At 36.2% G+C, this 14,467-nt stretch overlaps 1 protein-coding gene across 2 annotated transcripts in view; it reads right to left on the bottom strand.

The window, feature by feature from the left end:
* Positions 1 to 14,467, bottom strand: part of LAMA2 (laminin subunit alpha 2) — a 484,581-nt gene that overhangs the window by 86,700 nt on the left and 383,414 nt on the right. For both annotated transcript variants that reach the window (XM_059700294.1, XM_059700292.1), the window contains exons 39-41: positions 7,484 to 7,600; positions 6,622 to 6,785; positions 5,184 to 5,322 (exon numbers count right to left, since the gene is read on the bottom strand). In XM_059700294.1, the coding sequence (XP_059556277.1) occupies positions 5,184 to 5,322; positions 6,622 to 6,785; positions 7,484 to 7,600 (420 nt within the window). The remainder of the gene's footprint in view (positions 1 to 5,183; positions 5,323 to 6,621; positions 6,786 to 7,483; positions 7,601 to 14,467) is intronic.

Raw genomic sequence — 14,467 nt, 5'->3', positions numbered from 1 at the left:
ACATGTCTGTAAAGATTTAACAGAGGGCTCGGCACATAACTGGCTTTTGATACATCTTAGTTTTGCTCTTCCTACTGTTTCCTAAATATTTATAGTAACTCCTGTTAAATCATCATGTCATTGATTAACAGATGAATGAATTGATTAATTTACCCAACAAAAATATATAGCTGCCTCAAGCACCAGAGTGAGCACTGATTATTCAGAGATACAAAGATTCTGCCTGTCCTAATGGTACTATAGTGGAATGAATAGATAAACAAAATGTCCTTTATAAAGAGAATGATTACTGCCATATGGAGCATGAAAACATCTAAGTGTTTTGTTTTCAGAGGGGGCTCTATTAGGGGCATAAGGTGTGAAGAAGAGACCTGAAGTTAAGTTTGTCAGGTTGGTAAACCTGCACCCCAGTGATTTGTTATTTAAATAAGTAATTTAAAAATTTATTGTTTATATTACTGTCTATATTATATTTTATTATTTTTTTAAATATATTTTATTGATTTTTTACAGAGAGGAAGGGAGAGAGATAGAGAGTCAGAAACATCGATGAGAGAGAAACATCGATCAGCCACCTCCTGCACATCCCCCACTGGGGATGTGCCCGCAACCCAGGTACATGCCCTTGACCGGAATCGAACCTGGGACCCTTCAGTCCGCAGGCCGACGCTCTATCCACTGAGCCAAACCGGTTTCGGCATATTTTATTATTTTTAAATTGAGCTAAATTTTCTAAATTCATTGAAAGAGTTGGCCCTAAGGAGAAATTCAGAATGTTTCTTTTTTAAAAACATGTTTATTTTTTAATTGATTTCAGAGAGAGAGAGAGAGAGAGAGAGAGAGAGAGAGAGAGAGAGAGAGAGAGAGAGAAGACACTGGTTGCCTCACACATGTGCCTCGACTGAGAATTGAACCCTCAACCTAGGTATGTGCTCTGACCAGAAATCAAACTTATAACCTTTTGGTGTATGGGATGATGCTCCAACCAACTTAGCCCCACACCGGCCAGGGCCAGAATATTTCTGTTTTTGATTCTGCTTTATAAAGAAAGTTGTAACTAAAAATTCAACAGCATGGTTTATGACCTATTCCATTATCAAATAATTTATTTTACCGGATAAGTCTTATACATTTCCAAATGGATAATATGCTGAGATAATATATTACTTATATGATTTTAAATTTAAAATATTTTTTAATAAAGAAAACTGTTCAAAATGTGCATGGGTATATGTAAGGGCTGGCTATTAGCTGCAGTATGTTTATGTATCATATATATAAAATAAATTTATATTTGGTACGTTAGACTGTTGATAAAATCAGAGAGAACTTACTTTCTTACTATAATAAAGTAAGTTCTCAGAAGAAATGGTGGAATGTAGATTATGTACATTTTAAGAATGTTTGAGAATATAAAAATGTGCATGTGATTTTAATGATAGATTAAGCTATTAAACAGTTATATAATTATTACCCTTTGTATAAGAAAAGTATGGACAGATAAACAACATTATAAAAATGTTGCCCTGGCTGGTTTGGCTCAGTGGATAGAGCGTCGGCCTGCGGACTGAAGGGTCCCGGGTTCAATTCCGGTCAAGGGCATGTACCTTGGTTGCGGGCACATCCCCAGTGGGGAGTGTGCAAGAGGCAGCTGATCGATGTTTCTCTCTCATCAATGTTTCTAGCTCTCTATCCCTCTCCCTTCCTCTCTGTAATAAAATCAATAAAATATATTTAAAAAAATGTTTATTTGTGATTGGTGGGATTATTCACATTTTATATTTTCTCCCTCTTGCTATCTGTATTTCCTATTTTCGTCTAATGGACATGAACTGCCTTTGTAATAATTAAAAAAGGTCACACAATTTAAAATATGAAAATCACTATGTATTGATTTTAAATGTATTTTACTATAACCTATGTTTTAAAAGTACTACAGGATAGTAAAATAAAATAGTGATTAAAAAATGAGTAAAGAAAGAAGCCAGTTTTTTTTTATTATAAACAGGTTAAAAAATACCCTTTAATTGTATTAAAAATATAATTTAATGCAGGTTGTTTGAAACATCTGTCTTCATCTGATAGCATTAACACACTTGATATAATAAAAAAAATTACCCCAATTTATTATCATTAAAAAAAGTGATGGCTTTGGTCTGAAATATGCTGAAAGGCTGTATTAGTGCTGGCCTTGCACAGTAAGTCCTAACATGGAAGAAAGATTAGATGAGTCTCCAGAAGACTGGAAGCCAATTAGCACACAAAGGAGACTCAGGGATGGAACAGGAAATCCTCAAAATCATGAATATTTAGAATCAGGGACTGAATATTCAGCCGGATGAGAACACCAAGAAAGACAATCAAAAGAGGGTTTAAAAATATGTCACTAAGTGAGAGCAGGTTTCACCCACTGCTGTGTGACAGCCATTGCTCCAGCACACATGGGGCCACCCGCTTGCTGCCAAGAGGCAGGGAACAGATAAGCTGTTGCGGGCAGGATGTGTGGACCTTACAAGGATTCTTGATTTTGAGTCAAGGCAACAGAGAAGTATCTACTGAGTTAGAGAACGTCCTCAGAGGTCATAGGTTTTCTTTCCAGTTAATATCCAAAATCAAACTCAACATGGCAATATTATCTCCTAATTTTTCCACCACAGGTGGAAAACCTAACAGCAGGCCTGAGAGCACTACTGCCGTGAATAACAGTTCAAAGTTATGTTGCGTTATAGCAGCATCCAAAAGAGTTTCTGAGTTCTGAGTAATGATACAAACTCTTTGATTTTTAACAGTTGTTGCACTGAATTTTTAGTATGTCGAATGCTGGATCAGAAATAGAAGTTTTCTTCTCTATTTCCAAAAGATTTTTTTAAAAATTGACTCAAATGAATGTATCCTGTACAAAGAAAATCACTAAAATTAGGGTGGCTTAATGAAGACTACTTTTACACACAGGTTCAATATTTTTTCTGGGTTACTTAGATCCTTACATTTTTACATTTGCTATTGTGTGAAATACTCAGTTTATAGTTAAGTTGCTGAATTGCTGATGAAGAAGAAGAAATGCTCACTAGTTTTCTTAGCAAATTCAATTATGTCAATTATGGGTTTATGTCATTTTTTCCATTAAATTCCAATGTTCAGAAATATTAATAAAAAATCAAAATTACAGTTTGAATGACTTCTAAGTAGTGGATGACAGAATGAAATAGAAGGTATACAAGTTTACAATTTGACTGACTATATTTTATTGGGCCTTTTGAATGCAATATGTACTCTGCTAATATTTGCCCAGTTTTTTATGTAGGAAATAAAAACTCAAAAATGATCTTGCAAGTATTCTTTATGTATTTTGGTTCATCCAATTACACAAAGCAAATATTAAGTAAGACAGGCTGAGAGAATACATTACCATATTTCTAGTCAAACACGCATTAGAAATGCCTTAATGTTTAATCACACTTTTGCAAGATTTACATTGTTTAACTATATTTGCTAACTAATATTAGTGGTGTCAAAAGAATCTTGCTACAATAAGGACTCAAAGACTAATAAGAAAAAAATTATTAGGAATGATGTTAGTAATATTAAAGAAGTGAATAGTAATAGGAAGGAAAAGAACATTTCCTATAAAGCAAAAAATGAGTTATGCAGGTAAAAGTTGGAAAGAATTATTTTTATTAGCCTGACAAATGCATGACAAATAACAAACATAAATTATTATTGCAGGTTGACTGTAGGTTAAAATTCTGTTCATCTCTGATTGCCCTGTGGGTTGTGTTTCATAATGCTATTTATACATCATGTATATTAACTATGTGAGTAAAAATTCTAAAGAGAAATAGAAAATGTGGGTATGGAATAGTATCTCATATTTATCAATAAGTAGTTCATAAGCATCTTTTATTAGCACCCTAACTGTGTCAATGATAAGAGGAAGATATCATCTGAGGTCATTGCCGATTGAATATTAAATTAGATGAAAAAATTTAGTTTGAAGTTTGGGAGACTATATTATAGGAATCAAGCTAAGGAAGGGATCAGAATAGACTATGTACTTATTTGAAGACACAGCTTCTAATTCCCAAATTCTGATCTGCTATCTGCTCTCTCAAATTTTATTTCAGAAATTCCAGCATGCCACTAGAACTTAATTCTTATCAATTAAGAAAGGAATCCTACATGTCATCCATATTCAAACAGATGTACAGGCATTACCTCAAACTAACTAGAGAATATAATTTTATTTTTCCTTTGAAATGTTCTTCTCTATTTCCTACCTTTTGTGGAGATACACCTATCTTTTCAGTTCTGAAAATGTGGAGCATGCTGCCATTCTAGATCCCAGCATTAGTGTTTGGAGATGGCAAGGGTTATCTACATTTAGTGATCAGCTGCTATATACCACGTGTTACCTCTATGAACATCATGGACTGAAATTTTGATGTATTGAGGAGAATTTATGTGAAACTAAAGAGTAAATAATGTTCCTGCACATTTAAACTCATCATATGCTTCCAATAAAATGCTTTATTAAAATCCTAAAATAGTAGTTCCACAGCTTACCACATAGCGTATTTACAAAATGTTTCTACATGTAAAGGATAAAGATTTGCCACTATTGAAGATACTCAGATAATGTGTTAATATACTTGGAAACCCAAGTTTATTTTGAACAATAACAGCAGCCAAGGGCTGCTTTGAAGGCAAAGGTTTCAATGGATAAAAACAGCGTAAATAGTTTAGAACCATATGATGTGATGTGTTTGGCAACAGATGCACTTTGTAGTCAAACTTCACATATAGCATACTTGTGTGCGACTATAAGCAATGTGCTAATTTTCAAAGCACTTTCTTGCTGATGACGTTTGGAAAAAGAGTGATAAATTTTGCTGCTCAGCATCTTATGTTTGACTGTTTTTCTCCTGTGACTTGGGTGGCACAGACCTCCTTGGCAGACCTTTATCAGTAGTAAGTGGTGGGTGGCAGAGGAGTTCTGCTGTGATTACAGTCCACTGAGAGTTTGTTTTGAGTAAAATTAAAAGGAGCCTGCCTTTGAAAATAATTCAAAACAAAGATTCTATTTTACTAGGATTTTCCAGAATGCCTTTAAATTAGAGTAATTTAGACACTTATTCAAACACTGGGACCTCCATTCTCAGTGCATAATTCTATTTGTTTCTTACCAGTTTTGTAGCTTCATGTGCAAGGCCTTTGGCTTCTTTAGCAATTTTGTCAGCTTCATCAATATAGTCCTTAATATTGCTGTAAGCTTTGAAGGCTGCGGTGGCATTGAAGGAGATGCTTTTAGCTTCATCAAGGATTCTGTTGGGATTACCCAATAAAAGAGCATTTGATAGTCAAATGAAGAACATCTTACTTATAAAACATATGGCTTCCAAATAACCATGGCCAATATAATAATGATAATTCCAATCATAGTGGGCTATCTATTACTGTATTATGGTATAGTTTTCAATTTAAACTCATCTTCCTAAATAATTCAGCTATGAAATAGTATGAACATATTATTAAATACCCACAGCATCCCCCACAGCTTCTGTAACCATGTGCACCAGGCAAGTATGTGCAGTGAGATGATGCTTTCATCATTTGTGAAGCATGCTACACATTTCAGAGCACTTGTACCACATTCCTGGAATGAATTTCACAAAATCTCTCTAGGGTAGGTATATTTCTCAGGTGAAAATAAATGAATCCCAGAAAGTTAAATAACTTGTTTCAGGTCACATGTCCAACATGTTGGCTCCAAGTCCTTGCCAATTAAGGACTTGGGATCAGCATCTGCAGACTTCTGGCTTACTGTTCCATCTACTGCCCTTCATGCTAAATTGGCAAAAGTTTGTTATAAAATGAACTGTGCATGAGCTGTGCCCTGGGCCTTCAAACATTTACATTTTCCTTTGAATCAATGAGTACTACATATTGGAACAGAATTTTACATGTCTTATATTAAATACAGATTTGTTTTGAAAAATGATTCTTGGGGCTGAAGCACCTATGTAATTGTAGGGAAGCATCCTAGTGTTACCTAGAAGGCTGTCCATAAGTCAAACACACCTCACCATCTGCCCCGCCCTCCTTTGACCCTTATGAGAATCCCAGGTATAGTGAGCTGCTATTTCACAGAGGAATGCATAGTGCCTCCCTGGAGTCTGAAAAGAAAAAAGACTTAAGTCTCTATGTATGGCCCCATTTCCAAAAGCCACCTGATTAACAATGCATAGTTTGGATTCCAGTAAAAATATAAAACTGAAATTTGAAGCAGAATGTGTATTTATACATTATTATTTAAAATGCTAATAAGGCAACCGCTGTGCTCTCCAATAAAGTACAAAACCCAGTTTTTCTAAGTGTAGCCTCGGGCTATGCTCACTCCCTACCAAGCCATATTTGAATACACTTTTAACTTGGACTTTTGATGTGACTCCAGTAGAGCGCCCAGACCATCCTAATTAGGCTCTTCTACAGAAAGGCCATGTAGCTCGGATGTTCATAATTACAGAAATCAAGATTTGAAAGAGACTGTCTACCATTTTTGTTAGTCAAAACTTTTGGGCAAGTGCCAAGTTACATAGACATTTCCAACAACAGATGACATACCCATCAAGGACAGCAGATGAGGCATTCAGCTGAGCTGCATGGTTCTCAGCCTGGTACACCCTCTCGGCAAGCTTCCTGTCTTTCATTTCTCGGGAGAGGTCATCTATTTTATCTTTCAGCTCTTCAGACATGGGTGGTAATTTAGTTTGAATGTCTGTAACGTACTGTTATGTAGAGAAAAGAGGGTGTTTTAAGTAAGTGAATCCAAGCCTTCACTCATTTACTAATCACTTTCTGAGATATAATTATGCATCCTTCGTTTTTTATGAAACTTCAAATTTACTAACATAGCAAAAATAAAATGGAGGATAAAAGCTGTTATTTAATGAGAGAGATAGGAAATATAGGAAGCCAATTTACACCAAGAAGAACCAAACTATCTTTTTTAAAAATTGTTACTTCACAGGTATAAATGCACAAATGATCCTCATTAGGATCTTTTAGACCATTTATGTTTATATCACCATATATCACAATGTCCACTGCATTAGACAGTATGTTAAAAGTCTGTTTGTAGATTTAAATTTCTCTTTTAACTAACTTTACATGAATATTGAAGCAGATTGTAAGTGTTGCCCTAGCAACAAGCAATGTCCTTCAGTGTGAAAGAAAATTCAAGCTTGTGGGAGTAGCTGATTATGCTCACACAGATATTACTATCTATTGGGAGAACAATATGAAGTTCTAATTGTTGCCAATAGGTGGGCACAGTCACAATAGAAAAATACAAAAACAATATTACACCCATAAGAAAAAACGTTAGCATTTGCTTATATTACTGAGACTTCTCACTGATTCCCATCTGTGAAAGCTTATGTCATTACCATCTTTCTTTGTATTTTGGGTTTAATCAAATACTCACGTCTATGACTGAGTTGATTTCATCTGCAAGACGATTGGCTTCATCAAGTATGTCATTGCCTTCTTTTAAAGTGTTCTCAGTTTGTCGTTTTCCACTTTCAATAGCTTCTTTCTTTTCCTGTAAGACAGCATGAACACACCATCAAAATGCTTTTAGGTAAAACCCTATCCAGCCCCATATTCTCGACTTCCCTGAGCTGTCTGAACAAAGGTGTTATAAATAAGGTATGCCATGTTGACAATGAGGCTGGATGAGAGTAATACGAACTACTCAGCCAATCCTCCAAGAGTTATTTTATTTAAATGCCTGTAAGGTACTTCATTCCATTGTGAGAAAGTCATCAGAGAGAGGAAAAGTTATGTGATGGTAGCTGAGGAATTAAAAACGATTTTTAAAGCAAGATGAACATCCATTTTTTAAAATATATTTTTTATTGATTTCAGAAAGGAAGGGAGAGGGAGAGAGAGATAGAAACAACAATGATGAAAGAGAATCATCAATCGGCTGCCTCCTGCACAACCCCCACTGCGGATTGAGCTTGCAACCTGGCATGTGCCCTGACTGGGAATTGAACCGTGACCTCCTGATTCACAGGTTGATGCTCAATCACTGAACCATGTTGAACATCATTTTTTAACTAAAATGTAAGTGCTAAATATGTATTACTGAACATGTGATAGTACCATAAATTACATTGAAACTAGATGTTGAATTCCAGAATCTATGTGCCAATGAGTATTTTGTGAGCATATACATAAGCAGATTTATTCTATGGGAGGTCTTCAAAAAATGAAAAGAAATTGAATTTTTAAGGGAATTTAGGAGAAGTACTTTTTAAAAAAAGAGAAACTAACACATGGAAGACTAAACTTAATGGAAACTCTCATAAGAAGAGAGCAGATTCTAAATTTTCTTTGAAACTGATAGCTTGTCTCAGCACTACATGAAACTCATTGAGAGTAAAATCATTGAGAGAGAAATAGTGCTATTTCTTTATTTGGAGCATAACTTTGCCTGTTTATTTCTCTTTTACTTCTGACTCCTTTGTATTCTTCCAATCACCTTTTTACATGTGGATTTAACTGCATCAATTATAATTTTAAGCCTCTGCCATTTACATTCTTTTACATTAATAATAATGTTACTTTATATATTCATTTTGACCTTAATAATGTGTCAGGTAGTTTATAAGCTTTTCTCACTTAATTCTACACTAACTCCATAGGTCCTGTGTATATCACCTTTTTTAAAAATAGGAATAAATAAGAAAAAACAAAAACTCATGCACAGATAAAAATATGGTGGCTACCAGAAGGAAAGGGAAGTGGGGAGTAAGTAGTCTAGGGGGTCAAATATATGGTGATGGATGAATATTTAACTTTGGGTGGTAAACACAATGCAATATACAGATGATGTGTCATAGAATTGTACACTTGAAACTTATAGAATTTTATTAACCAATGTCACCCCAATAAATTTAATAATAAAAAGTAAAGAAAAAAAAGAATAGAAAATTGAACAAGTTATGTGACTTTCCCAAGGTCACACAGTTAGTACAATGTAGTTAAGATCCGAACCCTGGTCAATATAACGATACAGCCTGGGTCTTGAGCTGTGAAAGCACTGACTCTCTAATTATAGAAATGACATTTCTTATTTGCACTGGGAAAGCACTAATTACACACCCTTCTTTCCCTGACTTTTCACCAACCACTTCAGTGTGTTGCCAGGTACATACACCTCGTTCCTGCCTCTGAGCTCTTACACTTGCAGTTCCCTTAACCTTGTGCCCTTCCTCAGTTCCTTGTCTTGCTTCTTCCTTCATTTTCTGCTGATGGTCACTTCCCTGATCACCTACCTAAAATAGCGCTCATCTTTATCTCAATTATTTTCTTTATACTGGAGGACAGTTATTCAGGCTACATCCTGCTTTCGCTGGGATCCAAGCCCTGCCCACTGTCACAAGGTATGAAACCTGGGCAAATAATATAGCTTCATGTGAAATGTGTTGTCTCTGGCGACTCAAACTGTGGCCCATTGAAGCATTAGCATCACCCAGAAGCATGTTAGAAATGTACAATCTCAATGCCTTTTTGGAACTACCAACTCAGAATTTGCATTTAATAAGAACTCCAGGTGATATGCACTGTAAAATTTGAGAATTAGCTTAGAACACTACCTGGAATATAGTAAACATGATGTAATTATTGACTATTATATTACCTTATTTTGTTCTTCTTCTTAGCACCCATTTATCTGAGTTATATTCTATTGGATGACCACAAACCAACCAAATGTAGATAATATTATTTTTTAATAGATTAAACCATCTTAATTGTGCATGTTATTTAATGAAAATCAGCAACACCAATTCATCACAATATTCATATAGAGGGACCAGTGGAAATCACAGCCTGCCGAACTGTACGTAGCTGATGGAGGATAACATATTGAATGCATCATGTAATGTCACTAAACATATCACTTATTATTATATTAGCCCGTGCTCCAGAGTTTATGACCATTTTATATGCTACTCATTTATTGCTTTAGTGACTATCTTCCTCACTAGAATAGAAATTCCATAAAAACAGTCTTATATATCATTGTATTTCCAATACCTAAAAAAGTTTCCTCAATAAATATGTTTGAATGAATAAATGAATTTAGAGTCCATTCCTGAAACTTGAACGGTGACAGTTGGCTCATCAGTTACTCCCATCACTGGCTAAAACAGAGGAAGTTTCGATATTTCATTCCCTCTTCAGAGACAATAAATATAGGGGTAGTCCTGATGCTCCTGATAATGTCATATTTTATCTTCCAAGGGTCTGACATTCTTTTACTTAACTATAGCCCTTAGCTTTTGCATGCACTGATTTAAAATTATACCATGTACAGACATTCAAGGATTTTTTTCAAGATGGCTTGTTTAATGAATCAAGGTACTTTACAATGCTGCACCAGTGGGAGGGAGAATATTTCCACATGTACATTAGGAAGAGCTGCACACATTTTGGTTTCAATTAAGTAGTGAGTTAGGATCTCCGTAAAAGCTCCATTTGAGTCACTTTAGGGAATCAACTGTTATGCAAGATCAGAATGTGTTCTTTATAATACTAAAGCAGAAGTAATGAGCTGGAGATTCAGGAGATTTCAGAGGTGGCTAACTTTCAGATTAGACACTGATAGAATCTAGTTTAAAGCCAAGGGAAAAAATAGATATTTGGAGGATCTAAATATTAATAAAAGTATACATATGACTTTTAAATAATTTTTGTTTATTTGTTTCATTGTTAATTTTCACCTGAAGATACTTCTTTTCATTGATTGTTTTAGAGGTAATTGAAAGGAGGGAAGGTGTGAGAGAGAGAGGAAGAGAGAGAGGGAGAGAGAGAGAGAGAGAGAAAGAGAGTAACATTGATATGAGAGACACATTAATTGGTTGCCTCCCACATGCCCTGACTGGGGCCATGGAATGAACCTGCAACCCAGGTACATGCCTTTGTGGGAGTTGAACCCACAACACTTTGGTGTGCAGGCTGACACTCTACCACTGAGCAACACTGACTATGACAACATATGACTTTTTTGTGTGTTCTTTTCATGGCACTTCATTTATTCATTGAAAAAAAAATATGGTAGACACTGTTGTAGGCCAAGGGAACAGAGTAGATAAGAGGATGCACTTCTCATGGCTTATCGGGAAGAGGGAGAAAATAAATGAGAGAATAAATGTATATTTTTAAGCAATGATGAGTGATATGAAAGTAAGTAAAGAGAGGGAAGTAATAGAGAATGATGTAGGATATAAAATTCCCAAGATAGAAAGCTTCGAGTGGTTAAGGAACAAAAAGGAGGCCCATGTATACAGAATTATTCTCCAAAAGTATGCCATAGGGATAATTGAGTGATTCTGTTTGAATACTAAAGTTGATTATAGTTCTACTTTTAACTGCTAATTGGATCTTAATTCATTCCAGAGCTCAGTAAATTAAACACCTTTTGTATGTGGTGTGTGTGTGTGTGTGCAAGAGAGGGATGATGCATGTTTGGGTTGGATTAAAAGCCAGCAAAAGCTGTCTTTCAGTCAATCCTTTATCTAGCAACTCATTATTTATTTTCTTTGCAATCCTTCCTTTAGGATAAAGGTTATGAGGACATGCTCCTTTGTTTAATTGAATTGCTCACCTTCTCTTTGCCCATTGGCACAAAGTCCCTCTGCCTTCTCTCCATTGCTGAAAATGCCCTTCTAACCTGGTGGATTCTAGAAGGTTGCATTCAAAGCCTTCTATGATCTGCCTCCAAATACTGTTTCCAGAACCACCGTCTCCTACAGACTTTTATGTAGCCTAAGACTGAGTTTTACTGCTCTCTCTGACATTTCCTAAGATCATCTTACACTTTCAGAGCCCTGTGTTTGGGCCCAAGCTGCTCCATCATTTCTATCAACTTCTCTCAATTTCTGCTATGATGACATCATTTCTGTGATTCTTCTAGCCCCCATTAATCATAGCAGTACATGTAGTGAAAGGTTAACATGCCTGAGTTTTTAGGAGACTGTACATTTTATGAGGTCAGGAGTCATTCCTGTGCAACCTCAGTCACCCTGGTTACCAATAGCACCATCACATGGTAGAGGTCTGACAGACTTTAAATACTACCCTGGCCCATTTCCCCAGCCTTATACTACACTAGTTTTCAATACAAAACCGATTCTCTAGTTTATATGAGCCATTCACAAATGGCTCATATTACAGTTCCCAGAACTGTAATTTTTAATCCATGACTCCACTATTTCAGTGTATCCATTAACTTTTAGGACAAAAACAAAACGCCTTGGCTTTGTCTTAGAATGAAATTCTCTTTCAACTCAAGGTCTGGCTCTATCTTTGCTGACCTTCTATCCCCTCACTGGTTCACATGCAGTTTTCATCCCAACCCTATCCAACCACTGAATTTTCCCAAAATGTTTTATCTTTTTTTTTTCCTGAGCTTTGGCATTGTTTCCCCCTATTTCTGGAATGTTCTTTGCCTTCTATTTTGACTAGCTAGTGCCTACCCTTCAGGACTTAACACGCATGTCAGGTCCTCTGTGAAGCCCATCCTAACCAGGGTGATGGAGATGTCCTTCCTTTGCTTGCCTCCACACTTACTCTAGTGTATAGAATGGTTTACTTGTGTGTGCCTCCCAATAAATACAAGTCACCTAAAGTCATCAGAAATGGTTTTTATTCTAAGTATCAATGGTTCTTAAACTGAAGACCGCATCTGAATAACTGGGGGGATTTTAAGACACCAGTTGCTGGGTCCTACTCGCAGTTTCTCAGTTGATAGTTTTGAGTGGGGCCTGAGAGCCTGCATTTTGAACGAGGTTCTAACTGATGCTAATGCTGCCATTCCGAGGATCATACAAGGAGGACCAGTACTTGGCATTAACAATTTCTGTGTTCAGCACATCTCCTGAATTTAGCAGGAGCTTGATAAATGTTTTTAATAATAAAAATTACATGCTTACCTTTTTAAAAATAAACAAAAAACCACATTTGAGTTGGATCTCACTTACTAGTATTTTACCTTCTTAGTGGGCATAGACACAAGGAAGTTATTTATTTTTAAAAATCAGCTCATTATTCCATCAAATGGATACAGTGTATAGGTTGTTCTCACATCTGTATGCACATCTAATTAAGCCAGGGGAAGTTTTGGAATATGGACCCTGGGCCACATCCTAGACTAGCCAACTCAGTCTGAGTGAGAGTCCATGAAACTGGTCTGTTTCACAAACTCTCCAGGTCATTCCTTTCTAGCCAGTCTAGCGCCAACCTTGGGAATCACCTCTAATCAGCCTTGGCAAAGAGCCTTAAGCAAGCTGTGCCTTCCCACGTTAATTGCATCAGTTTTTCTAATTACTCCAGTAAGTTTTGAACAAGCCTTTACCTAAGCATGGCATATGAAATGAAAATATGTAAAGGACCACTTAGAACTACAGAACTGACTATATAAGCTCCAGACATCTCGGGGCGCAGGGGCGGCGAGGGGGGCAAAAAATTATGGCTCCTAGTTTTAAACATCACTAAAAGGAAGGAATAGCTAAAAGCACCATTTACTGTGCCTCTATAACTCTTCCTGAAATACTTCCTAGATGCTTATTATACTTTCCACACAGGTAATTTTAATTTCTAAAACTGTTGCCATAAAATGAAGGGGTGCACCTCCGGGTTAGTCACACCACTGGTGTGTGACGGAGCCGGATGAATCATGCCGGGGCCCCCGACATGAGGACGGCCCAGCATCCTGCCTCGCAAGATGGTGCTTTTTCTTTAATACTGCCAGCACGTCAGTAGACTACAAATTGGTTCAGATTAGATACGTCAGTGAAGGAAAAGTGAGCCTCTTCAATCTTCTATCAAAATGACAAGGTTAAGTCCCAGGAGAGAGATTGGGGGGGAAAAAAACCTTTAAAAATTTAATTTGTCCTCCGCTTAATCCAAAGTAGAATGGACAGAATTGAGTAGATAAAAAAAAATCCAGATTCGTTTTGTTCAATTAGCATTCCACATATATGCCAGGGCATGTTTAGTTATAGTTGAAGGTGAGATTGTATATTAGATTGTGGTCTGTCTTTTCATATCTGCAGGGGATCAAGTAGTTTGAAAACAGCAAAGGTTAAGTTTGTTACTGTTGTTGATTTTTAAATACCAAATACAGGTTTGTGCCATTCTATGTACTAAATTTACTCTTGGGAAAAGTGATCAATTTGCCATGGTAAGTAGTAAGAGAGAGAATGAGATAGGAGAGAGAGAGAGAGAGAGAGAGAGAGAGAGAGAGAGAGAGAGAGAGAGAGAGAGAGAGAGATTGATTCATAGAACGCATTGCAAAAAGAAAGGGACTCAAAATCTCCCACAGCTCTGGTCTCTCTCTCAGTGAGCTGTTCCATATGTGTCCAAATTCCATGAGAAAAATACTTGCACTTCTGTGATT

This window comes from Myotis daubentonii, chromosome 6 (genome assembly GCF_963259705.1).
Source record: "Myotis daubentonii chromosome 6, mMyoDau2.1, whole genome shotgun sequence".
Taxonomy (NCBI): domain Eukaryota; kingdom Metazoa; phylum Chordata; class Mammalia; order Chiroptera; family Vespertilionidae; genus Myotis; species Myotis daubentonii.
Note: the sequence above shows the minus strand (reverse complement) of the source record. Positions and strands in the feature narration are given on the sequence as shown.